The sequence below is a fragment of the Sipha flava genome, unplaced genomic scaffold, assembly GCF_003268045.1.
Source record: "Sipha flava isolate LNK unplaced genomic scaffold, YSA_version1 38_pilon_pilon, whole genome shotgun sequence".
Lineage (NCBI taxonomy): Eukaryota > Metazoa > Arthropoda > Insecta > Hemiptera > Aphididae > Sipha > Sipha flava.
The window spans coordinates 390,241-406,833 of record NW_020273099.1 but is presented as its reverse complement, the minus strand read 5'-3'; the positions used below and the strand labels follow the sequence as shown (position 1 = coordinate 406,833).

The following is a 16,593-nucleotide window of genomic DNA, read 5'->3' as shown; positions in this document are numbered from 1 at the left end:
TCCTCTGTGCGTTTTCTTTCCCAAGTGTCGATTTAATATGTTTATGCGCTTCACCGTACACATTTATTCACATTTGTATTTACGCAGAGTGAAGATGAGAGATATAATAATATATTATATCCTCTTTGATCTTTTTTTTTTTTTAGTTTCAAAATGTCTGTTTTTTTTTTTTTTGTCATTCATCACAATGGTTATGGTTTTAATTTGAAATATTGCATTTTAAAATGATAATCGTAACCAAGCATTTTGTTTATGTTGTATTATATTGTTGTATATGTTGTGTATTCAAAAAAAATAAAACTGATAGAATATTGTTTACAAAATTATAGTAATTTATTAAATTTTAAGAGTAGTGGAAAAAGTTTGTTTATAATATTTATCCCTTTGTAAATATTTAAAGTACGGCACTGATATATGTCATGTGGTCTAAGTATATGATTAAACATTATTGTATAGTTAATGATCTAAATACACAATGAGTCAATAAAAAATTAGAATAAACTGCAATGAAGGAAATGATTATATATTTTATAGACCTTATAATGATATTGCAATAGTAACAAGCATTTAAGTAAATAATATTAAAGTATACAGCAAATAAAAAATATAAAAATTAATTATATGATAACAAAGTAATTTGACTTGTAATAAAAATAAAAATATCTATACTGATTCATTATAATGTATTTGGATTTCAAATTCTACTAATATAATTTATCTGAAATATTTGTTTAAATCATATTATCTATTTGATTGAAATATATTGATAAAAAATATTGAAAGATATAATAGAGAAAGCAAATACATTTATCCATCGAAAATGAATTTTTCCCCCATTATCAATTATGATTAAGTAATATAAAAACTATAATATAATATTAATTACTGAAATTTATTTATACTTTAAATTTTGTCGCTCACTGAACAGCTATAATCTATAGTTTTCTTTGAATAGCTATTTATAAACCCATCTAGTTTGGAACTCTATTTGTTAGTCATTAGATTTGTACTTAAAAGTATCTATGCATCTTATTTTCATTGCACTCTATATTTTTTTTTGGTGAAAAATAGTTCGGTATTATTCTAATTATATTATGGTACAATTTGTAACCACAGACACATTTTTATAACCATTCTTAGACAAAAACAAAAATTTTTACTTTTTGGTAATAACTCTGTGTTCTGTCAATGTATCGCGAAAATTTAGTTTTAAACATTATATTTTTACTTTTTCCAATTTAAGCGATAATAGCTCGCGTGGACCAATTATTTTTGTTTAAAAAAGTCATATTTTCTACTTGAACTGTGTACGTAATTAATAAATCGTTTGTGCGTTTGTACGTGTGTGTGTGTGTGTGTGAGTACTATCAAAAAGACAACCACGACAAGGATATGTATATATATATATATATATATATACATTCATTATATAACTGTATAGATTATATATATGTATAAAACAGTGTATATTATATACATCCATCACATCCGAACTTACTTCTTCACCTGTGCGCTGATGCTGGTGCCTTCGGGGAAAACTGAACCGAAAAGCCCATGTGCCCCGAGCAATTTATATATTGCATTCGAACGTTGGCGGCGTGGTCGGTCGCTCGGGAAAACATAACGAACCTCCACACTCACTCGTACACACACGGATGATGTTTGTCCGTTTGTGTCCTGCAGTCCACTGCCTCCTGCCTGACCGTTATTTTCCACCAGGCAGTATCTTTTTGATGGTCTAGGATGTGCGGTAGTGGTGTGTCTGTGCGTGTGTATGAGTATAAGTATGTATGTATGTACTTGTGTGTATGGGTTTATGTACGTGTGTGTGTCTACCAACCCCAGAGGTAGATATTCGGCTAGACAGATTTGCTAAAACCCTGGTCACCGACGGCGACGGTGCCGTAGTCGTCCTCCATCCCCATCGCGCGCTCACAAACCCTCTGGGGAATTGGTTTGTATGTGTATCTTTTTCCTATAGTTGATATACGCACACACACATGTATTTATATAAACATATATATATATATATATATAATTTTGCCCCGACTTATTTCCGCCGTGTATGTTATTATTATTCTTTTTTCCCCCGTCCCTGTCTCTTCGACTTTTTTCATAAATATAACGTTACAAATACGGTCACCATCATTGTTGGTCAGAGAGTTTTTACTCCAACGGAAATAACCTCCGTACCGAATTCCGATACGTAATAATAAACATCCGAGACTTTTGTATTGGCAATAATTTAATATAGTATGTACCATTTCTACTACGAGTATACGAAAAAATTGTTAGATTTGGCGTACGCGTACGAAATTGAAAAACGGCCAGTCGGAACAAAGTAGATTGAAAAAAAATATCATCGGCATCAAGGGATTTCTTAGTGAGTGTATGTCTGTGTGTGTTTAAAAATACGTAATATACACAAATTCATGACGTCGAACGCACACGTAGTTGGGCAAAAAATATATATCATTTTTTATCGGTACATGCTATCTGTACGTATAATTTTTGTTTATTTCTACATAAAATTTCCTGACTTACGCAAATCATAAACTTAATATGATCTCCGATAAGAAAATCGGACAGACTAAAGTCCAGAATAATGGGAAGCTATTGGAGATTTTTGAATGTACATTTTTTTCGGGTGTACATGAGACCAAATTTCGTACGAACACGGTTATAATTTGATACGGATTCGCCTTCGATCATATACGGTGGGAGAGCGACAATAAATAAGTGTAAATATTTAACACGTGGCTTCGTATAACCAAGTCACCGGTGAAAAAGAAACGGTTTCACGTTTTACACGTATGTTATGTGCAGAGCAAAAAAAAAAAAAAGTGGTTCATACCTGCTCATTATTCAACACTTAGTCGTGAGTATTTAATCGTGATTATGCTAGAATACATTATTCGAAAAGACAAATTTTTTTTGTTTTAAATTTAAGACAACCTCATATGTTCGAACTTATACTACAATGGTAATATATTGTTGGTGTTTTTATGTCTTTAGTGTTAACCACCACATGCATACATCACGTTGATAGGTGTGCATAACTGATTTCACATCGTCAAATAGCATTTTCAATATTCTTTTCGCAGAAGGTTTCGTATACACCATACTCATCATTCGCGAAGAGTTCAGTACACTTCGTATTTAAGATTTTGTGGCTACAAACGTTAAAAGTTACACTCAGGAGAATATATTATTATTATAACAACAAGTTTGTAACATAATACTAGTATGAAGTGTGCGAATAAAATATTCAGTATTTGCACAAAACATTTCATCTTCACTTTAATGTTATATCACAGAGAGAACTAAATACTACATATTGTGTTATTGTATTTGCACTGCAGTGGTTGTATAATTGTATCTAAAATATGTCGAATATTTTATTCAATGAAAATCATATAGGCACTCACACACACACTAAATATGTATAATGTATTTTATATATTTTTAGTGAAAAGTCTATTCAAATTTTATAATATTATTGAATATTGGGCGATCGAATACTCAATACTTTACACACTTCATTAAGTTTTCATGGACTCGATCGTCAGCATGGTAAACCAAGAATCTTACACTACATTTATAGCCTATAAAATATAAATCTCACGTAGATCGCAGTAAAGGGAAAAGTTAATAATTTTTAACTGTTTTCATTTTTATTAACGATATCTCATTGGAAGTATTCTATTAAACATTTGTTTATGACATAGGTTTTTATGTTTACTTTTTTAGGCATTTCGTTTTGTTGTTGCTACGTATTGGAAACATATGGAACCATCATTCGCTTGATTTTACTTAATATTCTACGTATATCCGCAAAATCTAAAGACATACAATGCAATCGCCTAAATCTTCTTACTTCCTTAATATCATGCTGCAGAAAATAGTATCAATATTTTGATGTTAATGGAGTTTAATGTTATGATTAAATAATCAAATTGACAATATTTTAAAACAAAAGATATTTAGTTAACGCTGATGATGCAAATTAACTTAAGTGCCTTTGAGTTTATTAAATAAATCGATATTTGTTTATTTTGTAAACAAAAACTCATTATAATATGAAAAAAATTAACTTCTTTGTTTTAACAACATCTGTTTCTATTGCAAGTTACTTTAAAAACATTTTCTTAGTATTCAGTCAACAAAATAGTTATTTATAAATCATAATTTTCAAGATTGTAACACATAGGCTCGGGGGTTTTCAATCATCGAGTTATTTGCTAGATACGAAACCGTAGAATAAACTTATTCGGTGGATAATATTTAAAATTAAGCGATACGGGTTTTTCAATGTAATTTTGCCTTCTAGCTATCTGACGGATATAGCTGTCGGCAGAAAAATTATACTGATAGAAGGTAGTAACCGTTCATTATAGTACAAATTACACAAACCTATTTGTTTATGATTGGTCAATGATAAAATTAATCGGTGATTATTTATATTTTTTTTAATTGTTTGTATTATGTGTCCTCACTTATTGTACTGTTACAATTTTAATTAAGTATTATTCTTTTTTTGATATTTTTTTACTACTCTATTTCAATATGTCTCAAAAAAAATGTATATTGAAAGCCATAGACAACGAGTTTTATATTTTATGAAAAAATCCATATTGAAATAATATTGTATTATAAAATTTTAGAATAACAATTGACAATAGAACAATTAACAATACAACGTAATTATACATACATATATATGTCTATAATATCAGTGTATGACCTAGAAAAATCAGTTAATCGGTCGTCGGTCAAGGAATTCTTCCGAAGACTAAAATTTGAATTGGAGACCGTTGGAGTATTTAGTAATCTGAGCAACTTACTATCGTTGTGTTTGAGTCTTTAAAAATGAATACCAAAAGAAAATGACCAGTAATATTGGAATTAAAAAAAAAAATATTTGTCTAACACCAATTTTTGTTAATAAGATTTGTGATTATCGTTTTCCTATATTCAGATATCACCTCCTTTCGCCAACAATATTAAAATGTGTACTCTTTTAGTTACTTTTTTATGTTTATCAGTTCCACGGTATCACGGTATTTCCATCTTCTCCGGCGGCTTTATAGTTCTTTCGAAAACCCTATTTGCATTGTAATCTGGTCTTGGTTAGAGTCGGGCAATTTGTTAGGTTTCTTTCTCTCTCTTTCTCTATTTATATATATATATATAAGTATTAATCGTGTGTCGTTTTCGTGAGTTGTTCATGTTTATATATTTATTAAAATGTATATCACGCGATCATTGTTGTGTCGTAAAAAAAAATATAAATACGTACTCACGATAATACTATACAATATAATATAATATACGTATATTCTCGCTCATGAGATAAACTATCGTGATCGTTATTGTGCGTTTCTGACAAAAAAACGAAAAAAATTAATAAAAAAAATATTTCCGAAATATCTCTTCGCCGTTCGAACGCCAGTCCAAACGTGCTGTTGCCACATTCGCCAAGGGGAATAAATATAAAGAGGGCGCGACGATAAAAATTCGCCGCGTAGGGCACGGCTAGCTGCGACGAGTGTTCGATATTGTCTCCGTAGAAAATTGTGAAGAGAAAAAAGTATATATATATATATATGTATAAATGATCATGTCTGTATTCATTTATATATGCATAGAAAAAGCGTATGTGTCATTGTCATAGACTTTTATTTATTTTTAAATGTGTCTGTGTAAAGCAAAATAGTAATAATTTAAACACTGTATAATATGATATGTCTGTCCCAATGATCGACGTATATAATACAATAATACTGTCTATTCGGAGACCAATCTAAAGGAAAAAGGATACGGTTTTCACCACTTGATATATCACGAAACTATGTACTTATTTAAGTTATTTTCATTTTTTGTTTATTAATTTGAATTTTTTTATCTTCTCGTATGATAGTGGATGGGGGTAGGGTACACAGTCATATACTTTTTGCTACTGCGGCCAAAGTTATTGTTCGCGTACACATTATAGTGTATTATTATTCCTTCTGCTGTCGTATCTTTTTTTTATTCCGCCACGTTTGTTTATCGCCAATGAACGCTGCTGTTGCCGCGCAAACGTAAATGTATACACAGCATTGAGCATGCCAACTTCTCTATAGTTTTTTTCGGATTTTGTTCATTGCAATCATCAACAATGCCTTCATGTTGAACAGTACAATGGAGGACAATAGTAGTATACAATGAATTAATTTAAAAAAAAAAAATAATTATAATAATAATAATAATAAAAATAATTATAATAACTATAAAAATAAAAATAAGAACATTTATATCTTAAATACTCCTCATAGAACTCTCGATTGAAGCGCGAGTTTCGATCTTAACTATGGGTATTCATACATTATAAATTATTAATTACAAATTAATTATCACATTTAGAGTAGAACATAACACGTATGCTGTAAGAAGAATCCTTTATGTAAATGATGACAACGCTAATATTATTCTTAACTATATACTCTTATATACTGTTATAAACTGTTATTAACGAAAATTCAATTAACTATATATTTCCAGAGCAAATTGCGACAATATTCCTCAATAAGCACACTATTATACATCCTTCGAGCTTGTGATGTCGTTGCTAAGGGTTAAAAATAGTTGAGTTTTTCCCATATATTATTTTTGTGGTGAAAAATGGATTTGACTATTCCTCTTTTATTCAACTATACTACACTACCTTCACTGTCGGGAAATATTTGAATACATTTTTGATCAACACAATCTTTAATTTAGTCTTAATAGAATTCTCAAAATAACTAATTAGATATTTTATTATAATGATATGTTTATAAATTGTATTAAATTGAACGTATACCAACCATTAATTTGCAAGTATATAGACACTTATTTGAAATAATAGTTGAAATATAAACTTTTACACATATTTTAAAATTGATTCAAATGACATTATTAAATACATCAATGATAATTTTTTTAAAAACAATTGAATTTATACCTTAAATCGATTTACCTAATTGATTTATCTTTAATAAAATCACTTTATCTAGTTGATTGTTTTGTTGAAACTTTTAATATTCTGATTAGCTACTGAACTTCTGGAATAGTAAAAACTTAAATTGTAAATGTAGACTTTAAAGATAAATTTCATATCAACTAAATCATATTAAGACACGCTTTATAATATATTTATATTTCGACTAAAAATACATTTATATTATAATATTGTATGTATATTTAGACGTGCGGTAAAGAATATTTACGTTAGAAACCATAACATGAATAATAATTTTACAAATTATTTTAGATATATTTTTATTATTATTATTATTATTATTATTTATTACCTGAAGCTTTTGACATAGAAATATAGTTACTTTATTTTTTCAATGAATAAGAGCAGGAGCACTGTGTTATGAAAATAATATTATTCAAATGTAAACTTACTGGGTCTCAATGGGTAACAAAAGGATTTCTCTTTTCTGTATTCAACCGGGTACTTAAATATACGCGAGTGGAGTCGCGTGTTAATGCGCACATCACATAAGATATGTATAACAGACAATCGCACATTCTCATCAAACGTTTAATGAATTGTTAATAATAACATATATTATTCGTGGGATTCGACAATCATAACTTTGCTTATTTATTTATAACACAGTTAATAACATACGAACACCTGTAATGGCACAGCGTTTTAGAAAGCATATAAATCTGTGTGAGTATGTGGGTGAGTGTGTCTACAGGTATGGTGTTTTCGAAATTATACTACGTAATACAGTTTTATAAGATTATCGTCAAAAACAATTTTTACAGTAGAATGTTTTATAAGAAATTTTGTAACGTTTTGGAACCGGTATATTTTTATCTTTCCAAGGAGCACTTTTCACATTTTATGTGTTAAATAGCCATTTTATTCTGATAGTATTTATTGTTCATTTTAAAATGTGAATTATATTATCCATAAAATAATGTTAGACCATGTAATATTTTAATGTACACAACAGTCAATAGGTTTGAAGGTCTATAAGTATAAATAAATGAAAAAATATTAATTTTAATTAGAAAATGTCCAAGAATTAAATTTATGCTCAATACTAAATCCTAATAATTTAATTTGTTTTACTTGTAAAGGATTATAAACATCAAAATGGAATCATATACATTATATGCTACGTATGTTGTAAAAACCATTTATTTTACGGTAATTAATGACCATATTGTTGACATATTAACTTGAAGATGTCATAAATGAGATAACTATAATGAAATATATATAAAAAAAAACTTAATCTATCTTCGTCCAATGTAAAATGAAATAGATGAGTACAAACTTTTCGGCTTATGGTACTCAAACATTTTTTCTCTGAAATTCGTAAGTATTATTTTGATTACAACTCGATCTAAACGTTTTTTCAACGTTCTCTAAGTAAACAACCAAATTATATCCAACGATGGTATTGTATTGTACTTCAATTAATCGTCGTAAAGAATGTATATTCCAATAGATAAGAAGATATTTTACAATTTTCTGTACAGAGAGGGTCGATCGAAAAAACACGTGGTATTGTGTTATTATAATTGCTGAAATAGTTATACATAAATAAGGGGAAGGGAAAAAACGAATATAATAATAATAAACTCAATAATAAAGGCTTTTGTCCGATAGGATCATTCTTAAAAATATTGTATTTTACCACAATATACAGGTGCGACGCGGCGCTGAATTCATTCCCTCCGGCTCGAATAGTATAATTGTGGTGATAATTTCGAAAATGGGATGATAGTCGTATATTAAATGATAATTTTTATTTTTTTTTATTATTGGCTGTGATTAAAAGACGACGCATATATGCATATATAATATATACAATTGTGTGGTTACGCTGGTAGTGCAATAAGTGTAAAAATACTTATATAGGATATGCTATCCACTCCATATTTAACATGAATATTCATTAGTTTCCTTCTCACTGTGAGCCACGAAGAAACTTTTCGACTAAGAATATTTACATATTTTATTACATTTTAAATGCTCCTTGTATTACTTACTTAACGCCGCCGCCGCTCGTAAGACGCGTGCAGGGGACCATGCGATGGACGTCGGTGTCGATGGGTTATATAAACGTCACCCCCCTCATTTGGTGGAAGGGTAGCGCGTGAAACTTTCCAAATCGTTATTCATATATTAATAACGGCGATTGCTAATGTTTAAAATGTAAATCTTTTCGACGGATTTATTATGCAGTGTCGCCTCTTAATACCGATTTGTTGTTTAGTTGGATATCAAACTGCGGTTTACACAAAAGACCGACTGCACCCTTTTTTCACGCATATTCAAAAGAAAAATACCTCTAACGGAGGAAGAAAAAGAGTTAAAGGAGTTTTACTATTGTTATCGCCAAAAATATAACCTACATTTCTCATCGCGTTCATGTGTCAAGTGAAACATTTAAAATCTATATGAATGTCTATACATGGCGATGAAAATAAAACGTTTATGGTTTTTTCTTCCTTTTTAATTTTAGAAATGTGTCGGCAAGTGACCAGTACGATTGACTAAAGTTGTATGAAAATTATCTAAAAACCGTGGTAATATATTGAGAAAAGTGTATAATATACATACCTCGTATCGAACGTATGGTTTTTCATGTTGTCAATTGTACGAGTACGTCATGTCAGTGTACAATTCCAAGGCTATTGTGATTTTTACCTGATGTTTGTATTATCAATTTGAAAAAATAAAGTTCAGCATTCAAACCTTAATCATAAAACTGTTCCTCTTTTGTACCCGACACCATGAATAAGCTATTTGCGACTTTGATCATATTGTTCTCTATTTCTCTTCCCTTTACCCAAATAGACAACTACTTTTTTAATACTTTTCTTTTTTAGACTACATCACTCTTGACACGAAATTTTTCCTTAACTCTCGTTCTACTCCTATTGTCCATTCTCTCATTATTTACATTTATATCACTGGTTTCCTAATTTAAAAAAAAAAAAAAATCTTCTTGATAACCATCATATTTAGAATTTTAATTGACCCTCTGATTTATATTATAACTATTTTGCTTTAATATTTAATGATAAAAACTATTAATAAAAAAAAAACTATAGTCTATTTAGCTATTTAAAAAAAATAAGACAATTATAATTTATAATATTCTGTATTAATTTTATAATGTTTCAAGAATAATTATGCAGACATACGAAAACGGAAATATATTTACTAAATATTTAAAATGTTTCATTGTGTGTCATGTTATTACACAAGTTATATGTTAATGTTAAATTTATTTTATTTTAAATGTTATACAGTTTCTAGATTAAATCATTATAGTTCTACAATTATATTATACAAAAATGATGTAATTTTAATTCAACATTGAAAGATAACAGTATAATATAGTCGTATGATGATATCAGCAGTCCATCGTATGACAATATTAGTACTTAATTACATTGATAAAGAAATATAATACGGTTAAAGAAGAATAACCAATGACTACATAAAAACCAATATTGTCGTAGTGTAGTTGTTTGGTCAAGATAATTTATTATGCATAAATGTACAATTTTCAAACGGTTTTTTTTTATTGCTCGGTAAAAAAAATAAGGTGTTCAACCATACAAAAACATTCTTAGGGTGTTCTTACATACTACATACGTAAACATTTAACATTATAATTTATTATCATCGAAAAAGTTGAACATACATTTGTGGTGTATCTTATGTTTTTCAAATTTTAAACTCAACGCTTTGAAGTAGGTAAAATGTGCATTAATTATTATTATTTTACTTTTCTTATTATCATTTGATCACATTTAAAACGTATTTTGTTGTTATCGAGTTCGTTGTATTGACGAAATTACTTGCGATTGTTAAAAGTATATAATAATATCGTAACGGTCGTAATTAAAAAAAAACGTGTACACGAAGTTTCATATCGTAAATGTGCGCTGCAGCACAACATTGTTTTGATCGATTGAATTTTTAATACCAAAAATTGACGAAAAAGTAAAAAAAAAATATAAATATAAACTATATATAAACTTTTTAATCTTTTTATTCACAGTATCCACACTACCACAATATAGAGCTTGACTTACTATGTTCTTGCAAATTCCAAACTATATAAATAACCACATTGTTAACTTTTAAACTTTCTCTATTTCGCACGCAATTACGTGCAATATTTTAGCGAAAAACGTACTGCGAAATGATGTAATTTTATCTTCAGTAATTTTAATACGGGTTTTATGGAAACCACCAGCAGCAGGATATGTATATTTATGATATTATTTTTATCTCGTAATGAAAATCGTTTACGCATTATATATATATGTCGTATATAAACTTTGTACAAAATGTAGTTTGTGTATATACTGGTATATTATATTTATGTATAGGTACCCGTCGTATAACATTCAAAAAAAAAAAGTGTTTAAAAAGTTTAAAAATCGATCGAGAAGACATTAAACATTTTTTAAATATTATCAACTGTTTGACATTTCTTAAGTGGTAAAAAGTTGTGCTATGAATGTATAGAGTTTTAAAATTATTATAATTTATATGTTTCCTCTCGTATCGTAATTTTGTTTATTATTATTGATAATCAGGATTAAAAAAAAAAAAATCTACAAACATTTGCGTCAATAGTTTGGTGGCATTGTCTAAATTATTAAATCTCTACACCCATAAATTAAAACAATTTAAGTTCTAAGTTTTACTGATGATAGTATACTCTGATACTCATATACTTACATACTATAAAACTTTACTGTGATACTCATAAACATTATTTGATGCGATTTTTTTTTAGTTAATTTCATCGATGGTGAAGTATTGCATATCACGAGAGTGAGTAGGCTCCACATGGGTGCTTACTTGTGTATAGCCTCGAACGGTGTACCTCCGTCCATTAGCAAAAGAGTCACGCTCAAAGTCCAATGTAAGTATATATAAATCACAAATAATAAATTACCACTTAAATGGAATTTTATCGTTCGGCGAAAAGTAAACCTTGTTAGTAACATATACTGCACACAAACACACACACACACACACATTTATATTAAACCATTAAAGTAAATAGACTGTCATTAGTGAATTAATTTTAAATAGTATACTATTTGAATACCAAATTTTAGTAAGGTGGTCCAGTTTCATTTTATTTTTAAGTCTGCTCAACAAATACAATAAAAATCAATAATGAAAACCACAAAAATAGGTATACTATAATGTACTACTCTCATTTCCCCAAATCAAAAATCAGAAGGACCGTCATGTTAAGATATATTGTATTATTTTATTTTATTTTTAAAAACAATGCTATTGTATCGATTTATATATTATCTTAGATCACATACAAAATACAGAGTCGGTAGCCTTCGTTAATAAATATATATATATATATATGTATAATCAACATAATAACTTATATTACAATAAGACTCATTACATCTATGAATTTTTTTGGATACGTTTCGACAAATGTTTTCGACAGTAATTTAATTGTTTTAACGTGATGTATTACGGTATGAGCATGATAATATTACATACTCATGGACCAACTATCAACATTTTTTTAGTATAATAAATTGTATCAACTGTTAAATATTCCCATACGTTATTCACGTTATCGTCGGGAAATCCTAGTCGAAACATTTTGACGATGACTAATTGGACACTAATTCCACACATTGTGTCTGACACAATACATGCTGCTAATGCGGTGCCAACTTGTAAATGTGTATACTGCGAGCGTGGGACGTTTTGTTACAGTTCCACCGATGTTGACCATTTCGAATCAACTGGTGGGTGGCTACGTCGGACAGGATATCAAATTGGAGTGTCACACCGAGGCGTTTCCGACGTCCATAAACTTTTGGACCACCGAAAAGGGTGACATGATCGTTTCGGGTAAGTGAATATTCACGCGATAGCGGGATTGTGTAAAAAATGAACAGAAGTAGATATGACGGTTTCAGGGGAAAAATACGAGGCCATATCTACTGATAACGGATACAACAAGTACATGATCCTTAAGATTAGAAAATTGTCGCCGCAAGATTTTGGGTCTTACAAGTGTGTGGCGAAAAATTCGCTGGGCGAAACCGATGGATTCATTAAACTAGACCGTAAGTAATATATATACTATAGTTTTGCTTTTATACATTTTTTAAAATGAACTAATTCCGTTTTCGTGTCACCGCGAGAACATTTATTTCATTGGTGTAACTTATGTAATATTGATATATTGTACTACTTTCTAATTCTTCTTATTTCAGTAAAATATTATTTTAAAATTTGCAACGAAATTTAAGAATAGATTAATAAAAACGTCACCCGACAGAATTTTATCTCTACCCTGCGTTGGCATGGTTTGATCAGATGTGAAGGTGGATCCAAAACTTATTAAATAGGTTCATTCCATGTACTAAAACTTTTTGCAATAGGTTCACTAATATTTCGAATTAATTCCTCTCGTTAAATAATCCAGATAAATTTACAATTATTAATTAATGGTTTTGAAATTATTTTCGAAAAAATTTGTGTTTCGTGTGACGGTAGAGAATCCCGTTATACAGTGATGTGGGTCACTGAGTGTGATTGGTGCGTTTGCGTTATTTGAGGAAGGAACTTTGAACGATTTCATACAACGGTTTTCGGTCAGTTATGTAATAGCACGTCCAACTTAATATATAGAATGATATTGATCATTTTGTTCAATTTACTATTAAAAATATTTTTTGTTTCTGATTTTTCACTGTTTGGCGCACAACATGAATTTATGTGATCCGTATCCCAGTCGTGAGAGGCACGCGTTTGCACGCCCTAAATCACACAGTGTAGCACTACATGTATTTATTTAAAAAGTCGGGAAAAAATCTGATTCACTGAACGAAGCGATTAACTTAATTCCTCGTATTATATATTTGAATTATAAATAAATATTACGTTGCTTTTAACGCGTACGCGATGATCTATGTCGAAAACATTTGATAAAAATTCTCAGTTACTTGGCTGAACAAATATATAAATACATATATGTTTAATATGTGTTCGGTATAACATGTGTAGGCACTCGCGTTCCGTATCAACGACACGAAGTTATAGTATAATGTGCGAACAGCGTGGCACGTAACTAAGTACCCTAAGTATTTTACCGGTAAAGTAGTTTGAAAATATTATTTTTTTTTCTACATATACGCGCACCGAACTTTTTCCTGCGAGAAGAACGGAGTCGAGTAAATGACCCGACGACTATTCAGTACATTATACGGATATCATACGCATCCCGTATGCGTGCATACAATACAAATAATAGTGCTCTACATGCATGCACGTACACGCTGGATTGGTGAAATAGGATATTTTTCTACCTATTTCATGAAATCAACAACACAATCGTTGGATACGTGAATCCGGAAATATTCCCACCGATTTCACGAATTGAACAAACTTTTTTCTTTCATTTCATGCTATCCTATACTTTCAGTTCCCTATAGTTACCGAATACGTGAATTTAAATAGACCGATAATCATTATTAGGTTATGTCATGAATTTGTGGGCCGGTTTCGGTAATGGATAAAGGGGGGGGGAGGGTTCAGGAGGTCAACTGACCAGCAGTTAATATTTGTTGACAAAATTAACCCCTTGAAGACTTTTTATATTTTATAATATAAAATAAATATACTCGTAAATAAATGTAGTGCCGACTATAGGTTGAAGTTAATACTAGACTGAGGTAAATTCCCCAGTTACTACCCTCCAAATAACGCCACTGGTTTAATTGTATATCACAGTAATACATCATTATGTCGGACCCCATGTAAGATGGAATCCTCCATAAAATGAAATAATTATTAATGTTTTCAATGATAATTATAACACAAATTATATGATATCATATTACAGTTTTTTAACTGTAGATCTGCCTTTGGCCGGTATATTGATGAATTCCATAGGCATAGCCTAGAGAACGCCCAATGATTCCGCGGACTCATATATGGTTTTGATGATAATCATTGATCCTGTTCTAGACATCTTCACTTAGAAATGTATACCCGCATTGTTTGTTATCGTGGATAGTTTTTATGTTATAGATCTATACCTAGTTTTATATTATAGATCAGGGATGTTAAACCCATGGCGTGTAAAATAATTTTGTGGGCAAACGAAAAATTAAAATATTTATATTATGTTTATATATTTAATAATAAATTTCAACATTACATTTTACTAACTTTTTATTATTGTTGACGTCTTTCGGAAAATTAAATTATAGGTTCGTTTGGAATGTAGATGACATACTAAACATACAATGACGCAATGTAGTAGCATCATCAATTTTGTCTATTTTTTCATAAACTCATCCACGTGAGTCACTATTTTCAAAATTTAATTTTATAAAATCTGGTTCTATAAACCGACTGGCTGATGAATGCAGTGCCACGTGTATTTTAAATGTTACTAATTACAAATCAAATATCAACGAATTGGCAGTTGAACAAAAGGGATCGGATTAAGATGATAAATAATAGCAAAAGTAATGTAATTGTATGTTTACCTATATTTGAATATTACATTTTTTATAATAGTAAATTAATAATAAATATATCCTTACAATACATATATATATATATTCATATATTATTTTTGTAATATTTAACGGCAAAATTGGAGAAAAAAAAAAATTCGTAATTTTTGGCACATCAAAAAAAATTTGCCGCCCTTAATGTACTGATTGTAAATTGGCGTATTTTGCTAACCGGCGATCGTTTATAGTTCTTACAGTACCGCGTGTGCACTCGTGTTTAGCGTGTACGATTCAGGGTCGTGAATTCGTATTTCGGGCTCGCGATAATCTGTGCAACAGCGCGTCGAGCCGGGCGAAATCCCTCGGTTTATTATTCCGTGTACAAGACGTACTCGCAAACAGACGACAGGCGCACGAGCCAAGACGTACCAGTGCACGCGCTATGCGGAAGAGCGTTGTTCTCCGAACGCGTTTTGTTTTTATTTTAAAATCGCCAGGCGATACCCAACGTAATAACACGTGCCCGAGTGACTGTTTCACTGAGGACACGTCGTCGCACAAGAGATATTTACAAAAGGAACATCGATCATACGCCCGATGTTATCAGTGTTGCAGCGGCTCTGAAGGAAAGGATATGGTCGGAAAATCATCCGCCGCTCGTGTCTTATTCGACGGCGACAACGCAATAGGAGGTAAAACTCGTCGCGAGTGGAAATAACATTCGTTTTGCCCCGTTCAACCGGGTCCTGCGGCAACGACGAACATCGTATTACGGCAGTGCACGATGTACACGCGTGATACTATTCAACTGTCAGTCGTCGTCGCCATCTCCGTTTGCATATTATGATATATTTGAATAAAATGGATATTATCCTTAAATATAAATACGATATGATAATACTATAGTGTCGGGGCGATACGGGGCTAGAACGATTTTGGATTTTATCTGGAAAAGGTGTGGAATTCCAGGTAAACCGATTTCTTTCATTTACGAGCCATTTGGAGTAACAACATTACGCCGTAATCGAAAACCCGCGATTAACATCGTTTCGGCAC

The 16,593-nt window shown here is 30.3% G+C and overlaps 1 protein-coding gene across 2 annotated transcripts in view; it reads left to right on the top strand.

Annotated features, from left to right (window-relative positions):
- The window catches only part of LOC112688398 (lachesin-like), a 106,562-nt gene that overhangs the window by 82,315 nt on the left and 7,654 nt on the right, over positions 1-16,593 (top strand). The window contains exons 7-9 of one of the 2 annotated variants that reach the window (XM_025561563.1): positions 11,817-11,945; positions 12,779-12,916; positions 12,985-13,134. In XM_025561563.1, the coding sequence (XP_025417348.1) occupies positions 11,817-11,945; positions 12,779-12,916; positions 12,985-13,134 (417 nt within the window). Of the gene's footprint in view, positions 1-11,816; positions 11,946-12,778; positions 12,917-12,969; positions 13,135-16,593 lie in introns of both variants that reach the window. The other variant, XM_025561562.1, reaches the window with a different exon arrangement.